The following is a 15,540-nucleotide window of genomic DNA, read 5'->3' as shown; positions in this document are numbered from 1 at the left end:
TGAGATGAGCAACTGTATATTAATAATAATAACAACCATAATAATACTAATGTTTTTTGTATAGCTCAGCAGTGCTTTGCCAGCAATTGGATCAGTATGAAAGGATATAGTACAAAAGACTATCCATTTATTATCTGTGTGCAATGGTAATAATAATAATCAAAACCTTTGTCCTTGCTCATATTCTGGTAAAATCTTTCCAAAATACAGAAGTGTGCAAAAGTTTTTGGCAGGTGTGGAAAAAATACTATAAAGTGAAAATGCTTTAAAAATAGAAGTGCTAATAGGTTTTTTTTTGGTCGATTAACAAAACTTAAAGTGAATGAACAAAAAAGAAATCAAAATAAAAAAATATTTGATATGATAAATTTGAAGCCAATCAGTCCTCTTCCTGATGGTATTGTTACTATACTGGCGTAGTACTGCTGGAAACCAGTGGCCGAAGGAGCACGATTAGAACAGCAAACGGTAGTATAAGTTCTTGTAGTTAGCAAAAGGAGTTGTAGGAAACAATCCTTAGATAGGTGAGAACAATCTAGGTAAGAATGTTCAGGAGCTTGGAGACTGGAAACTAGGCGAACAGCTAGACACAATAATCAAGCAATGAGTGAGAGATCTAAGTAGGCCCAAACAGGAAACAAGATGCATACCACAGGTTCAGAATCTGCCATCTTAGTAAAAGGCAATTGCAGAACACAACAGCAGCCTCCAGTGGTAAGGAGTGGGATTGCAGCACAATTATTAAGGTGAACAATAGCAACCACTAGTGTTCAAACTGTAGAAGTACAGAAATTGCATGAAGAATAAGTATTTCTTAGCATTAAGGACACCAAGCAATGACAATGTTGAGGATTGTAGATGCAGTGGTCAGCGAAGGAAACTTAGTGCAGCAGATGAAAGACACTTCATGCTTACTTCCCTTCAAAATCAGTAGTTGTTCAGCAGTGCCACCAGCTTAAATATGGCAGCAACCAATTGGACTCACCTACACACATCTACTGTTAGGAGAAGCCTGGCCAAAAGTGGTCTTCATTGAAATTGTAGACAAAAGCCATTCATTTGAAAAGAGAAGTGTCTGTGTGCAGGGAAAACGTATCAATAGATGCAGCTCTAAATCAGCTAAGTGAAACCATCATTCTCAGGATCAGGGACAATTCCACCATGCGGAGCTATAACTGATCAAAGAGTCATAGCAGGGGCTGGCAATATTCCACCACTTTATAAAATAGTGGAATTTCTGACTGTATATTTATGCCATATAATCACGTTCTGCCATATATGTTTGATCAGTGCAAATATGTTACCAATACTGAGACAAGCATAGCTAAGAATGCAGCGCAATGGACCCGCGCACCACCTCCCCACTGCGAACTAGAGGCAGGGGACGTGGAATGTCATTTTCAACCGTTGATGGACTGCATAGATGTATCTGAGGTCCAATGTTCTTTACAGACAACAGTGGAAGAACTTTCCCTTCTCTGCCCTAACTCCCGAGTAATTCAGTCATAAAACTGATGCAGAAAGACAATAAACTGGCAATGAAGCACCGTCACATGATAATAGCCCCAGTGTGGCATGCAATCCATGCTGTGTTTTTGAACAGTGTTATGCTGACACTGTTATGTGAAGATACAGAGACATTTGCCATTTGCAGAAATACTAAAATTGGCAGTTTAGCAGCTCAGCCTGAGAAGACGCCAGTAATGGTATATGTAATGCGCCAGCAAAAATATATCCCACTGAAAGAACAGGCAATTTATTTTAATTCAGGGGTTATTGTAAGCATTTGGAATACAGTAGCCATGCAATTAACTCTACAGGCCATTGAGATGTAGAGATAATCTATTGGTAAGGCTACAGACAAATCCGTAAAGGGGTTTTTACGGTTTCAGAATACCTCTGTCCCCTAACTAGAGTTTGTCTTTGAAGAAAAAACAACCATCTTTACTCACCCTTCCCAGATCCAGCACTGAGTCTCCATTGCTGCTCCCCGTATCTGTAATTGTCTGCAGCGCTGATGTCAACAGTGCTGCAGCCAATAACTGAGCTCCGCGGCTCTGCCCGAGTTGATTGCAAGGGCAGCTCAGAGCAGCTGAGCTCACTGATTGGCTGCAGTGCTGTCGACGTGATGTCATTGCTGCAGATAATGACAGACACTGAGAGCAGCGGCAGAGACTCATCGCTGGACCAGGGAAGGGTGAGAAAAGATCAGTTGTTTTTTTTAAACCAAACTGCAGCCAGGGGACAAGGGTTTCCCGAAATCATAAAACCCATTTAAACACTGTGAGAGTTTACTTATTGGAACTGTCATACACAAAATGAAAAAGTAAACCATGTGAGATCATAACTACTGATAGGGGACAGTGATAAAGTTGTCTGTAAAGTGCTGTGGAATTAATGGCAATATATAATTGAGTAAAATGAATAATCTTAAAGGTAGCCATACACCTCAGATAGCTGCCTGATATACATGAATGCTTGGCTAAGTGTTTTGTATGGGAAGAGCCGAGTAAGCGGTTCCCAGACACATCTGTCATTAGCTTATTTTCCCCAATTTCATCTGTCTGGTGAAACAATTGGGAGGTCCCCCATTTCTCGCTGATATTGGTGGGATTAGCTGACCTAAAGCTAATGTGCAATACAAAAGAGAATCCGGCACTTGCAAATGTGCAAAGAATAAAATGTCGTTTTATTTGTCCAGCAATACAGATTTTGTAACGTTTCGGGCTAATACTAAGACCTTCATCAGACGGATTGCTATTTGGATAGTCATATAAATGGTGAGATGGAAAATAGCGTTATATAGAAAAAGGGTAACTGCCCAAATAATGTACTCTAAATCTAATGTGCATTGGGCCATGAAGGAACTCTTCAGGAACATAGAAAAAACTCTCTAAGTAGAGTGTAAAGTTCTTCCTGTTGGGTTTAGTGTAAAGCCCCTAGGCACATTAAACTACCATATTTTTCAGTTTATAAGACACACTCCCCCCCCCCCCCCCAAATTTGGGGGGAAAGTAGGGGTGCATCTTACATAGTGAAATCACCTTACCTGCTGCAATGGAGCGGTGTCCCAGGGTTGCTGCTGGCTGAGGCAGGAGATGCTGCGGAGGCAGGAGGGGGTTGTTCGGAGGCAGGAGTCAGCTGCGGGCCCCATGTCGTCTGCCACGTTCTGCTCCAAGTGTTCGGTGATGCGGGGGCTCCACCTACATTTTGTAAAATGCCGAGATCTCAATCTGAGCATGCGCCACCACCGGTGGCCATTTTTCCGGAGTCCACCGCATAGGAGAGGACAGAAGGTGGGGGGCTCCGGCTTCCACAAAATGTCGGAGTCCCCGCACCACAGAACACCTAGAGCAGAAAATGGCAGACAGCATGTGGCCCGCGGCAGACTCCTGCCTCCGAACACCCATCCTGCCTGCTTCTTATCTCCTGCCTCACCATCATCTCCTGCTTCAGCCAGCTGCAACCCTGGGATCCCACTCTACCAACGCCGCTCCTCCCAGGTAAGCTGATTATAACATGTACCGGTTTATTAACAAACATTTTTTTCCTATTTTCCTCCCCAAAATTTGGGGAGCGGTCTTATAATCCTCAAAATACGGTAATTTTAGCTGAACCAGCCAATATCTATGGGTTAGGCCGACACTCTGATGTGTATGTCGCCGCTGGCTGACTGATTGTCGGAGAAGACAATTTTGGACTGCCAAATGTTCATCGGCCAAACAACTGGTGAAAGCATTGTTCGTCTGACATTCATCTACTGTAATGTGCATGGCCGGCTTAAGGTTGTAATTAAATACTATGCACATGTCAATGTTTTTTTTTCAATGGTTTTTGTTATTGACATGGATGTTTATTCATATTTTACAGGTTTGATTATCCACGAAGGATCATCGGTCTATCGGATCTTCAAGCGATGGCAAGCTGTGAATCAGCAATGGAAGGTTCTGAACTATGACAAAACCAAGGACCTTGGGGAACCTATTAGTGGGACTACAAAGCTTGGGGGAAGGAATTCACGGACGAATCACTCTTCTCACAATGATAGAGGCCCTGGGCGGAGCCAGCGGGTTAGGACTATTTTAAACCATCACTGTGGTTATACAATCCTACACATCCTCAGCCACCTGCGGCCTAATGAACATCGAAATAGCTCAAACTCCAACAGAGAGGTGGTGATGAGAGTGACAACGGTATGAGAAATTGTCCGAAATGTTGAAGGAAATGGTTTGCTGCTATCCTTCACTGGCTTTACAGGTACCACAACTGCACTGGTATCAGAAGGGGGAAAGAAAAGAGCTTTGTTTTGCTGGAGAAAACAGCGAATTCTGATCCCTGACGCGCTGGCCTTTCAGTGCATTTTGGCCAATTGTGTTAATATACGAAACGCCCTGATTTTTATTTTTTAAAAGTTGGGCCTTTTATCATGTAATACTTTTTCTGTGTGTCCTATCCGCTACAAATTCTGCCAGTCCGAATTGAAACAATAGGGTTCCCCCCCTAATAAATGTCGTCAACTGAAAAAAATGTCACTTGAAACATTGAAATACGTCGAAAGCACAAGCCAGCGTTTAAAAAAAAAAGTCATCACAAGAACCAAGTCTTAACTTTTTTACCTCAGCTTTAAAGGATGACAACATCACAGAAAACCATAGGATACAAAACCGAAACGAAAAGGTACAATTACGGAAGTAATTGTAAGAAATGCCTAAACACAAGGGTAAAACAGCAGAAAAACACAAAAAGACTCTGAAGTGGTTCACAACTTTCTAAGCGATGAATAGGTGCAATAAAACATATTTTTACGGCAAAATGGGATCTTTGCAATAAGACGCTTATACGTTCCCTGGTTTTACATTTTTTGCATGAGTAAATGTAATTTTTTTTCCTCTCTTCTCCCTGCGGGAGGATAAAGAAAGAAATATTTATATGCAAATGGTCTCCAACTACATTTCTTTTCTTTTTCTCTTCTTACTCACATACTGGGATGTAAAATTAAAGGCATCAGGTTTTTCCTGTAACTTTTGCACTTGTATGTCTGTGTATGATGATGCAAGGGTGTCACACTGTTGCTTGTTTGGCTGATCATTTCCATACTTTAACGTTAGTTTAGTTTTTAGCGTATAGCAAATAACAGTCACATATTTTCATCTATAACAGAAAAATCAATGCCAAGTTTAAAGTTATTATCTGGGATTAGAAAAAAAATCTTTTTTTTTTTTTTATTGTCTGAGAAGCAATCTCATTCTTTTCCTTGAATGTTTTTTGAGTTTAAATCCGCATGAAAAATGCACAGACAGTAATAGATTTAAAATTCTACAGCGTATGGCCTCTTTCACATGTCCTGACATTTCCGGTACTTGAAAAACCAGTACCGGAGATATCCGTGTCCATGTGTACCTGTGTGGCATACATGTGGCAACTGTGTGCCACATCAGAATCACGCATACCGGTGCCTGGGAACCAGTGGTACAGTTATCGCTGTTCCCAAACTTTGGGTGCTGGAGACAAGTCTCATCATTGTCTCCTGCTGGTACTGAGATCAGTGCCAGCAGGGGACAAAGTTGAGAGTTGTATTCTGCCCCTCTGTCTACAACAAGTGTAAAATTAAGAATAAAATAAAAAACACATTCTACTCAGCTTTTCACCTAATTCCCTGAAGCCATTGTGCCCTGTAAACAAACTAAAAATAAAAAAGAACAATATCCCTCACCTGTCCGAAGATTAAATAATCTAGTGTCCCACGCTGTAATCCTTCTGTTACATGGGACAGTGGCTTTCGGGGAATTAGGTGTAAAGGTGAGTATAATGAGTTTTTAATTTTAATCTTATTTTTACACTTGTTGGAGACAGCGGGGGCAGAATACGACTCCCAACATTGTCCCCTGCTGGCTCTGATCTCAGCACCAGCAGGAGACAATGATGAGACTTGCCTCCAGCACCCGGCGCTTGAGAACAGAGCGAACTGTACTGCAGATTCCCAGGCGCCGGTACATATGATGTCATCCGTGTGTCATCAGTGTGCACGCGTGTGGGACGTCTTACCGCCTGTGTTGCATGTAAAAACGGACATGTCAGAGTGTTTTGCCCCTGGACACACATTCCGTGGAAACACACTGACATATGCGCAGACCCATTCATTTGAATGTGTCTACGTGTGTGTCTCCAACACGTATGAAAACTGTCATCACACATACTGGAAACACTGACATGTGAATGAAGCCTTAGCAAGTTTCTTAGCAGGTGGTTGAGATTTTTGTCATGCACTTTGCTGCTACTTAATTCAGTGCGGATTTTCCATCTGTAAATCAGGATAGAAAACCTGCAGCAAATTTGCAGCTTATGAACTAGCACTTACGTTTAGGGATAAGCGGACCCGTGGAAGTTCGGGTTCTGACACATGACGCGAACCTTATTCTAAAGTTCGGTTCGGGTACCAAAACTGTACCTGAATTTAAACCAGAACCCCATTGAAAACAATGGGTACCCAAACTTTTGAGTTGGAATCAATCTCTCTCTCTTTCTTTCTCTGCAACCGATTACCCCCAGAACTTCGAACATTGTATCAGACTTCCGGGAGAAGTCCGTGTTCGGCATTTAGCATCGGACACTAACTGTTCGGTACGTACCCCAAACTTTTAAGTTCGGATTTGCTCATCTCTACTTACGTTCTTTGTTTCTTTTGCTGTTTTTCAAAATCCTATAGAGGATCCTATTTAAATAGTGCCAGAAAAAATGACTTGCCTAGAGCACTTTGTAAATAAATCCTGTGGCCCCAAAAACATAACAAAAACATGAGAAAAAAAACTGTAGTTGGACTTTTCAATATTTTACACTAAAAAGGTTAACAAGGACTATATTTTATATAATTTTTTACTGTGGCCCTAAGAACTAACAGGCAGGTAGTTGCTAACTACTTGCCTGCTCTGCCTAGTGCAGATCTCTCTGTCACAGAAGTCATAGACTGCTCCTGTCGGCGATTCATCAGCTTCAGCCTGACATCACGTCGACAGAGCAGCGGCTTCTCTACCGCTCTGTTCCATTGACAGGGGGAAACTGCTGATGTCATGCTGATTGACAGCCGACTCCCCTTGAATATCTGCGGGTAGTCGGCTGTCAATCACCATGACGCCGGCAGTCGCGCCCCATTGACAGAGCTGCCATGAAGAAGAAGAGCTGCTTTGTTGACGTGGAACAGCTGAATCTCCGACAGATGCAGTCGGTGACCGCTCTGAGCTAGCACCGGATAGAAAAGACAGGTAGTTGCTAGCTATTTAGCAACTACCTGCCTGTTAGTTTATTGGCTCATAGTAAAAAAATAAGTTAGTCCTGGATAACCCCTTTATTTAACATTTGAACACAGTGAAAAACTCCAATGAAAACACCACGCTAAAACGCTGTGTGTGAATCCAGCCTCATGTGACATAGTCATTATTTTGGTCACATTGGTGCCAAGGAATCTTAAGTGGAAAGTTATTTCACCAATTTGTTGATAAAGAAAAACCTTGAAAAATCGCTCAAAAAAATGCTTGAAAGACTCTTCCAATTAATTTCTATTGTAAAGCGACTTGCCGTTCATACTTTCAGTTTCTTGATCGTTTTTTAATCTACTTCAGGTTTTTCAAGTGTTTAAAAGAAGTGACCTGTCAATTCTTCTTCAGACTTTTCCCGCTATGACGCCGCTCCATACTCACAATAGAAGTCAATGAGTGTAAGTGTTTAAGACTTTCTTGACTCATAAAACACTAACGTTTTGTTAATTGTGAAATGGTTTTAAAAAAAACCATAAGAACATTTCCCCCAAAAAACTCTTAAAGGTGACCTTTCACCAAATTTTTCATGTTGATCTGTTGCGGAGAAATTAGGAAGTTATTTGTCACCAAATGAGATAACTTTTTTTAAGTCCAAGTGGTTGTTATCAAACCGTTTTCCCTTGGGGGCATGTACTTCTTCTCCTTGTATGATGCTGACCAATCATAAGCAGGCTGCAACATTCAAAGAAAAGAATACGCCACCATAGCTTAAAGCAGGTTTCTTAGTGAATGAGATGTAATGATACAACCCCGATCTTCTGGTCTAACCTCCGGCATGAGTCAGTTTGGGGGGAGGGGCAATGTTGCTGAGTTTACCTATGGCCCATTACAAACCCTCCTATCAGCTTTCCTGATTACTGCGTGTGTTAGTAATCACACTTATATCTGCTGTGCTGAGGCAACTTTTACTTGCTCTGCATTGAGAATAGAGCTGGTTGTCATTGCAACTCATACATGTCTCGCCTACCTGTTCTAGACTTCTCCTTTATGAGATGTAATGACACCCTGCTCTGATCTCACTGCTGAGTGATTAGAAATTTAACAAAGCAGATATAAGTGTGATTACTGACACATCTGTGGACAGGAAGGAAGGGCAGTACAGCAGAGCTGACAGCACTGGGAGAGGAAGAGAACTGATAGCAGGGTTTGTAATGTGACACAGCTAAGCTCAGCAGCAAAGCCCCTCCACACTGACTAATGCAGGAGGTCAAACTAAGAGAGATCAGAGCTGTAACCTTACAAGTGATACCCATGAGAAAAAGAAATCTGCTCTACACTGTGGTGGAGGTGTTCTTCTTTCCTTTGAGTGTTGCTGACTGTTTATGATTGGTTAATCTCACACAGGGAGAAGTACACGCCCCTATTAAAATCTCACACCCAGCTGGAATTTAAAGTGGTATTCCCATCTCCAAGATCCTATCCCAATATGTAGTAGGTGTAATAATAATAATATTAGCAAATATCTCCAATTAGAAATGTAGTATAGTATTTTTGATTCGCTATCTCTCTTTCCTCGTGTGCAGGCATCACGGGACCTTAGGTATCCATGGTTACGACCACTGATATAGTGACAGTTAGCTAGTTGCTAGTGGTCGTAACCATGGATACCTAAGGTCCTGCGATGCCTGAACATGAGGAAAGAGACACAGCGAATCAAAAATGCTATGCTACATTTCTAATTGGAGATATTTGCTAATGTTACTATTATTAGACCTACTACATATTGGGATAGGATCTTGGAGATGGGAATACCCCTTTAAAAACGTTATCCCATTAGATGCCAAATACTTGATTTCTAATATCTCTACAACAGAGAAAATGGAAAGAAAACTCCGATAACACCCACTTGGAATTTAAAAAAAGTTCTCATTAGGTGCCAAATACTTTGTCGATATTTCTGCAACGAAGAGGCAAAAGAAAAAGAAAAACGTTTCATTATTTATATGAAGCCGTTACGCTCAGGTTGGGACACCCGGAGGCCAGTCCATGCATTGCGGTCCGATCTCTGTGTGATTTCTATGATCTCTGACTGCACCAATAGAGTGGAATAGTATTTAATATGTACCTGTCCCTTCACACAAAACCTGTAGATAAGCTTGATTTTGCCGCCCTCATTCCCCACAAGAGAGTAAAATTGCTTATGGTATACATAGTAGTCTTACATGGCCCTGAACTCATGCTCTATTACTTTGCCATGCACTCTTTTTAAGTGGAGGATTCCATTTTATCATCATTCTGACAGCACTCTAGGAGATGTAACTTCCTTTTCCCCCACTTGTCAGTATGCAGTGCTCTTACCATTCAAGCATTTTGGAGTGATATTTTTTTGAGTCAACTAAGTTTTTAAATAAAAAGATTTGCAGAGATATTAAGAAGATTTTAAGAAATTACTCACCACTAACGTTTGGATCCATTTCAATTAAGGGCCAACATTAACTTTTTTTTTTCACTGTTACCCTCTCTGCATATTGTATTCCATTTTTATTCCGAACAGAGCAAATTCTCACCCAGAAACATTTTACTGAGTGATCGCTGGTCTGTATAAGGACCACAGTGAACACTGATACAGAGTCTTATCAATTTTTCCTCTGCAGAGACAAAGAAAAGCCAGTCATGCAGAACATTACATGGTAGACAACTGTGTGTGGGCGAGATACGCTCTTCCACTGCAATACTTTGAGCAGGAATAAAAGGGATCTTTTGATGATGGTATTTCATACTTTTCTCTTCTCGTTAATATATTCATTTGTTTCCGATGTCCTAGTAAGGAAGCAGAGGAAGGCATGTTAGTTTCTGAACACAATCTGCATTTATTTTAACAATCCAACAAAAAACTGGACTTGTCCAGAGTCACCAATTACAGGGCAGTATTCATTTTTCCAGAACAATTTAAACAATGTAAGCTGAGCTCTGATTGGTTGCTTTGGGCAACATGGCCGTTTTGTCTGAGGCCACTATGTGCATCTAAAATAAAAGAGCACATTTACCCTAGTGCAAATAGACTCGCCAATTTGGTTTTGGCCAGATGGCTTCACTGGTAATAAAAGTAATAGGGAAACTGTTGCAACCTATCGAAAAGTGGATACGTGGCCTTAAAGTGTAACTGAAATTTAATATATTATAGGCCGCGCATAATGTTGCTGATCAGTGGTGTTCGGGTCCTGAGACCCCTACCGATCGGTAATACCACCACTCTGAAGCCTGCAGCTCCAACGTGAGACCTCACAGAGCGGTGAATGAGTTCAATAGTAAGTCTATGGGTTTCTCACTCTCACATAGTGGTGTACGGACGCATAGACTTACTATGGAGCCTGAGAACCTCCCTGGGAGAGTGAATGTACGGACCCATAGACTTACTATTGAGCCTGAGCACCTCCCTGGGAGAATGAATGTACGGACGCATAGACTTACTATTGAGCCTGTGCACCTTCCTGGGAGAATGAATGTACGGACCCATAGACTTACTATTGAGCCTGAGAACCTCCCCGGAAGAGTGAATGTACGGACCCATAGACTTACTATTGAGCCTGAGCACTTCCCTGGGAGAATAAATGTACGGACCCATAGACTTACAAATGAGACTGAGAACCTCCCTGGGAGAGTGAATGTATGTACCCATAGACTTACTATTGAGCCTGAGCACTTCCCTGGGAGAATAAATATACGGACTCATAGCCTTACTATAGAGCTTGTGCACCTCCCAGGGAGAATGAATGTATGGACCGATAGGCCAACTATTGAGCCTGAGCACCTCCTTGGGAGAATGAATATATGGACCCATAGACTTACTATTGAGCCTGAGCACCTCCTTGGGAGAATGAATGTATGGACCCATAGACTTACTATTGAGCCTGAGCACCTCCCAGGGAGAATGAATGTACAGACCTATAGACTTACTATTGAGCCTGTGCACCTCCCAGGAAGAATGAATGTATGGACCCATAGACTTACTATTGAGCCTGTGCACCTCCCAGGGAGAATGAATGTACGGACCCATAGACTTACTATTGAGCCTGAGCACCTCCCAGGGAGAATGAATGTACAGACCCATAGACTTACTATTGAGCCTGAGCACCTCCCAGGGAGAATGAATGTACGGTCCCATAGACTTACTATTGAGCCTGTGCACCTCCCAGGGAGAATGAATGTACGGACCCATAGACATACTATTGAGCCTGAGCACCTCCCAGGGAGAATGAATGTATGGACCCATAGACTTACTATTGAGCTTGTGCACCTCCCAGGGAGAATGAATATATGGACTCATAGACTTACTATAGAGTCTGAGCACCTCCCAGGGAGAATGAATGTACGGACCCATAGACTTACTATTGAGCCTGAGCGCCTACCAGGGAGAATGAATGTACGGACCCATAGACTTACTACTGAGCCTGAGCACCTCCATGTGAGAATGAATATATGGACCCATAGACTTACTATTGAGCCTGAGCACCTCCCAGGGAGAATGAATGTACGGACCCATAGACTTACTATTGAGCCTGAGCACCTCCATGTGAGAATGAATATATGGACCCATAGACTTACTATTGAGCCTGAGCACCTCCCAGGGAGAATGAATGTACGGACCCATAGACTTACTATTGAGCCTGAACACTTCCCAGGGAGAATGAATGTATGGACCCATAGACTTACTATTGAGCCTGAACACCTCCCTGTGAGAATGAATGTACAGACCCATAGACTTACTATTGAGCCTGAACACTTCCCAGGGAGAATGAATGTACGGACCCATAGACTTACTATTGAGCCTGAGCACCTCCCTGTGAAAATGAATGTACAGACCCATAGACTTACTATTGAGCCTGAACACTTCCCAGGGAGAATGAATGTACAGACCCATAGACTTACTATTGAGCTTGTGCACCTCCCTGGGAGAATGAATGTACAGACCCATAGACTTACTATTGAGCCTGAGCACCTCCCTGGGAGAATGAATGTACAGACCCATAGACTTACTATTGAGCCTGAGCACCTCCCAGGGAGAATGAATGTACGGACCCATAGACTTACTATTGAGCCTGTGCACCTCCCAGGGAGAATGAATATATGGACTCATAGACTTACTATAGAGCCTGAGCACCTCCCAGGGAGAATGAATGTACGGACCCATAGACTTACTATTGAGCCTGAGCGCCTACCAGGGAGAATGAATGTACGGACCCATAGACTTACTACTGAGCCTGAGCACCTCCATGTGAGAATGAATATATGGACCCATAGACTTACTATTGAGCCTGAGCACCTCACAGGGAGAATGAATGTACGGACCCATAGACTTACTATTGAGCCTGAGCACCTCCATGTGAGAATGAATATATGGACCCATAGACTTACTATTGAGCCTGAGCACCTCCATGTGAGAATGAATATATGGACCCATAGACTTACTATTGAGCCTGAACACTTCCCAGGGAGAATGAATGTATGGACCCATAGACTTACTATTGAGCCTGAACACCTCCCTGTGAGAATGAATGTACGGACCCATAGACTTACTATTGAGCCTGAGCACCTCCCTGTGAAAATGAATGTATGGACCCATAGACTTACTATGAAGCTTGTGCACCTCCCTGTGAAAATGAATGTACAGACCCATAGACTTACTATTGAGCCTGAGCACCTCCCAGGGAGAATGAATGTACGGACCCATAGACTTACTATTGAGCCTGAGCACCTCCCAGGGAGAATGAATGTACAGACCCATAGACTTACTATTGAGCCTGAGCACCTCCCTGGGAGAATGAATGTACGGACCCATAGATTTACTATTGAGCCTGAGCACCTCCATGTGAGAATGAATGTATGGACCCATAGACTTACTATGGAGCTTGTGCACCTCCCTGGGAGAATGAATGTACAGACCTATAGACTTACTATTGAGCCTGTGCACCTCCCAGGGAGAATGAATGTACGGACCCATAGACTTACTATTGAGCCTGAGCACCTCCCAGGGAGAATGTATGTACGGACCCATAGACTTACTATTGAGGTTGTGCACCTCCCTTGGAGAATGAATGTATGGACCCATAGTCTTACTATGGAGCTTGTGCACCTACCTGTGAGAATGAATGTACGGACCCATAGACTTACTATTGAGCCTGAGCACCTCCCAGGGAGAATGAATGTATGGACCCATAGACTTACTATTGAGCCTGAGCACCTCCCAGGGAGAATGAATGTACGGACCCATAGACTTACTATTGAGCCTGAGCACCTCCCAGGGAGAATGAATGTATGGACCCATAGACTTACTATTGAGCCTGAGCACCTCCCAGGGAGAATGAATGTATGGACCCATAGACTTAGTATTGCGCCTGAGCACCTCCCTGTGAGAATGAATGTACGGACCCATAGATTTACTATTGAGCCTGAGCACCTCCATGTGAGAATGAATGTATGGACCCATAGACTTACTATGGAGCTTGTGCACCTCCCTGGGAGAATGAATGTACAGACCTATAGACTTACTATTGAGCCTGTGCATCTCCCAGGGAGAATGAATGTACGGACCCATAGACTTACTATTGAGCCTGAACACCTCCCTGTGAAAATGAATGTATGGACCCATAGACTTACTATGGAGCTTGTGCACCTCCCTGTGAAAATGAATGTACAGACCCATAGACTTAATACTGAGCTTGTGCACCTCCCAGGGAGAATGAATGTACGGACCCATAGACTTACTATTGAGCCTGAGCACCTCCCAGGGAGAATGAATGTACGGTCCCATAGACTTACTATTGAGCCTGTGCACCTCCCAGGGAGAATGAATGTACGGACCCATAGACTTACTATTGAGCCTGAGCACCTCCCAGGGAGAATGAATGTATGGACCCATAGACTTACTATTGAGCTTGTGCACCTCCCAGGGAGAATGAATATATGGACTCATAGACTTACTATAGAGCCTGAGCACCTCCCAGGGAGAATGAATGTACGGACCCATAGACTTACTATTGAGCCTGAGCGCCTACCAGGGAGAATGAATGTACGGACCCATAGACTTACTATTGAGCCTGAGCACCTCCCTGTGAAAATGAATGTACAGACCCATAGACTTACTATTGAGCTTGTGCACCTCCCAGGGAGAATGAATGTACAGACCCATAGACTTACTATTGAGCCTGAGCACCTCCCAGGGAGAATGAATGTACAGACCCATAGACTTACTATTGAGCCTGAGCACCTCCCAGGGAGAATGAATGTACAGACCCATAGACTTACTATGGAGCCTGAGCACCTCCCTGGGAGAATGAATGTACAGACCTATAGACTTACTATTGAGCCTGAGCACCTCCCAGGGAGAATGAATGTACAGACCCATAGACTTACTATTGAGCCTGAGCACCTCCATGTGAGAATGAATATATGGACCCATAGACTTACTATTGAGCCTGAGCACCTCCCAGGGAGAATGAATGTATGGACCCATAGACTTACTATTGAGCCTGAACACCTCCCTGTGAGAATGAATGTACGGACCCATAGACTTACTATTGAGCCTGAGCACCTCCCTGTGAAAATGAATGTATGGACCCATAGACTTACTATGAAGCTTGTGCACCTCCCTGTGAAAATGAATGTACAGACCCATAGGCTTACTATTGAGCCTGAGCACCCCCCAGGGAGAATGAATGTACAGACCCATAGACTTAATATTGAGCTTGTGCACCTCCCAGGGAGAATGAATGTACAGACCCATAGACTTACTATTGAGCCTGAGCACCTCCCAGGGAGAATGAATGTATGGACCCATAGACTTACTATGGAGCTTATGCACCTCCCTGGGAGAATGAATGTACAGACCTATAGACTTACTATTGAGCCTGTGCACCTCCCAGGGAGAATGAATGTACGGACCCATAGACTTACTATTGAGCCTGAGCACCTCCCAGGGAGAATGAATGTACGGACCCATAGACTTACTATTGAGCCTGAGCACCTCCCAGGGAGAATGAATGTACGGACCCTTAGACTTACTATTGAGCCTGAGCACCTCCATGTGAGAATGAATATATGGACCCATAGACTTACTATTGAGCCTGAGCACCTCCATGTGAGAATGAATGTATGGACCCATCGACTTACTATGGAGCCTGAGCACCTCCCAGGGAGAATGAATGTACAGACCCATAGACTTACTATTGAGCCTGAGCACCTCCCAGGGAGAATGAATGTATGGACCCATAGACTTACTATTGAGCCT

The 15,540-nt window shown here is 43.2% G+C and overlaps 1 protein-coding gene across 2 annotated transcripts in view; it reads left to right on the top strand.

The window, feature by feature from the left end:
• Positions 1–5,000, top strand: part of MARCHF9 (membrane associated ring-CH-type finger 9) — a 213,186-nt gene extending 208,186 nt beyond the window's left edge. For both annotated transcript variants that reach the window (XM_073663263.1, XM_073663262.1), the window contains one exon: positions 3,871–5,000. In XM_073663263.1, the coding sequence (XP_073519364.1) occupies positions 3,871–4,199 (329 nt within the window). In that variant the 3' untranslated portion in view covers positions 4,200–5,000. The remainder of the gene's footprint in view (positions 1–3,870) is intronic.
• The last annotated feature ends 10,540 nt before the right edge of the window (positions 5,001–15,540 follow it).

Source organism: Phyllobates terribilis, unplaced genomic scaffold (assembly GCF_046119375.1).
Source record: "Phyllobates terribilis strain yellow unplaced genomic scaffold, ASM4611937v1 Scaffold_2__4_contigs__length_985480577, whole genome shotgun sequence".
NCBI classification, from domain to species: Eukaryota; Metazoa; Chordata; class Amphibia; order Anura; family Dendrobatidae; genus Phyllobates; species Phyllobates terribilis.
Note: the sequence above shows the minus strand (reverse complement) of the source record. Positions and strands in the feature narration are given on the sequence as shown.